General features: G+C 20.4%; 1 protein-coding gene across 1 annotated transcript; it reads right to left on the reverse strand.

Moving 5' to 3' along the window:
* On the reverse strand, positions 1–794 carry LOAG_13871 (hypothetical protein; the record flags this gene model as incomplete). Its single annotated transcript, XM_003149376.2, has 2 exons — positions 1–270; positions 659–794. Coding segments are annotated over 2 exons (406 nt in total), but the record flags the coding sequence as incomplete, so codon positions are not given.
* Between the last annotated feature and the right edge of the window lie 2475 nt (positions 795–3269).

Here is a 3269-nt window from a genome sequence, read left to right on the forward strand (position 1 = left end):
TAATAATAATAATAATAATAATAATAATAATAATAATAATAATAATAATAATAATAATAATAATAATAATAATAATAATAATAATAATAACAATAATAATAATATAATAATAATATAATAATAATAATAATAATAATAATAATAATAATAATAATAACAATAATAAATGTTCACTACTATTATACTTGATGGTGATGACAAATTGATGATGATGATGATGAGTGATGATGACTGATGATGATGTGTAATACGTATTTGCAACGTTATTTTATTAGTTCAAAAACGATTTTATTAAAGATGATTGAAGGTTTTATCGTATTATTTCTCATTTCACAACTGTTATTATGATAGGTTGATTGACTTTGTTTCTTATTATTGTCATAAACTAAAGTTGCAAACGTAATAATCATTGGTTTGATTAGTTTGTTAGTGACATTTTCATCAATTCTAATCCTCAAATATATGATTTATCCATTCATCTATTGGAAAAACTTTCCATTTTTCTTCATCTCTTGTTCTTTTTTTTTTTTTTTTGTTTTAAAAGATCAGAGATTTTTTTTCGTTCTGTTTCATTCAAAAGTTATTTGAGGAAGATGAAATGTTTAAAATCGTTTGATATTATTCTTTTTTTTGCTTCATAAATGTTTAAAATATTTACGATAATCTATTTCATGGAAAAAAAAAAAAAAAGTGGAAAAATTCATGAGAATAATTTTCACAGCATAGATTAAGCTTAAGTAACTATTTGTTAACACATTGAATTCGTAAATCAATTGGTTAAAAATATATAACATCAATCTTTGACTTCTATACGTTAATCTTCGGATTTGTATGTTAATCTTTGAATTTGCACGTCAATCTTTGAATTTGCACGTCAATCTTTGAATTTGCACGTTAATTTTTGAATTTACACATTAATCTTTGAATTTGCACGTTATCGGAATTGTTTGTTTTATAAATTTCGTAAACACAAATTATATCCAAATTATCAAATTATTCCTTGTAAAATTATCCTTGCTTATTGTTCCATTTCTTTTTCATTTCTCATTTTTTTTTCTTGCTACAAATCACAAATTATATGCAAATTTACAAAATTTTCATAATATACAACTAGCAAATGCAAAAAAAAAGTCCATTTTATAAACAAATATTTGAAAAATGAACAAGAAATTGGTAGAAAAGTCAAATATTTTGTAACTAAAAAAAAATTATTTTTTTCTTTTTTTTTTAAAAAAAAAAGAAAAAAGCCAAAAGACTATTTAAAACCAAAAAAAAATCAATCCATATGTAAAATTTTATTGAAAAAAAAAAAAAAAGGAAAAAGATGCTGAAAGTAGGATGAAAAAAGAATCCTAACGGAACTATTCTAACTACATGATAATATTCAAAATAAATGAAGATAACCAAAGTGGTGAAAGATTCACGTAACGTTGAAAATTTGCTTCCTTTACGTTCTACACGTAAACATAAAAATCTTTTAAACACGTCCTTCACGTAAACGTAAAAATAAAATTGCTTTTTCTGAAATTTTTTTAGAAGTTTTTTAAAAATACTTCTTTTCGTAAATAGTCCCAAAATTTATAAATTTTCTAATTTATCACTTAATATAACAAAATTGGAAAACGTAAATTTACTTCCATCATGTATAACACAAAATGTTTGCAAAAATTACTTTCTTCAAAGTAGCGTGAATATATTTTCAAAATTAACTTATACAATTTGTTAAATTACCATAATTTTATTATATCATTTGAAATTGAATTTAATTAATTTATATTTCATTTTCTATTTCCAATTTTATGAAATTTATTATTTTCAAATAACAAACTTTTTCTTTTGTTATTCAATTTAATCTTTAAAGTATTTATGAATTCATCCCATTTGTTTAATATTATCTTTGCTTCATTCAAATATCGATTCTTTCATTTTATCCGGCTCTTCACATTCATTTTTCCAACCATCATATCCGATAAAAAGCTAACAATAATATGATATATATTAAATAATACTTCAATATATTCAATCATTATTCATCCCATTTTTATTATATTCCATTTCTTTCATTTCCAATTATTTCTTTACATATTCATTTCCAATTATTCATATCACTCATAAATTTTGGGGAAAAAAAAAGAAAGAAAACAAACAAAAAAAAAAAAAACGTCAATATGTTTTATTGTTTTTTTTCATATTTAAATTTTAATATATTTCTTTTATTATATTTTGTATTCTTCTATTAAATTACCTCTTAATTATTAATATCCTTTCCTTTTTTTTTTCACATAAATGTAATGCAATTAAAATGCAAATAATATATATAATAAGCTTAATAAGCTTATTATTTAATTCACAATAAGCTTAAAAAATATATGTGATAAAGTTTAAATACTATTGCATGATTCATTTTTTTTCAAACTTTATTTGATCAATTCAAAACTTTACTTTTATCATTTTTCCAATTTCTCTCGATTGTTCTTTTTTTAAACCTTTCTCTTTTCCTCACCATTTTACCTGTCTTATTCAGGTAAAATTTTTGTTTTTCTTCAAATTTATTTATACCTGTAAGTTAATTCAATAACCTGTAATAATATTTTTTGATATTTTTATGAAAATTTTGATATTTTAATTCCCTTACATTATATCTTTCCTTCAGCTAATCTGGAAAAATCCATCATAATAAATTGTGATAATTAAGATTTGATGATATTTGACGACAATATTATCAACTATATATAGATATGAGATAATTATAATTTAATATTTCAGTTGTTGTTATTGGATATTTCCATATTTTAATTAATTAATCCAAGAAAAAAAATCTTTACTTCTTTCATTCTCTCTTTTTTTGCACTAACATTCTTTCACATTTACACCTGATAAATTTGATTGTTTATTACCTATTATTTCATAAAATTTTATTTAATTCAATGCTATCGTTTGCTGAAGGAAAACATTTTTGGCATCATAAAATCAATATGGCTTCTCATGATTCTGTTATTTTCTTATCCGATATTACTATTTTATCCAAATTTGTTACGCTTAATTAATTAATTAATCAGTAATAAAAAATTTCAATTTTCATACCTTTCCTATCATCTATTTTAATTCAATTTGTCACAATGATTTTTTTGGTATTCATTATTATTATTACTATTATTTATCATTATTATTATTATTATTATTGTTTATCATTATTATTATTATCATTATTATTATTATTATTATTATTTATCATTATTATTATTATTATTATTATTATTATTATTATT

This window comes from Loa loa (genome assembly GCF_000183805.2).
Source record: "Loa loa unplaced genomic scaffold supercont3.409, whole genome shotgun sequence".
Taxonomy (NCBI): domain Eukaryota; kingdom Metazoa; phylum Nematoda; class Chromadorea; order Rhabditida; family Onchocercidae; genus Loa; species Loa loa.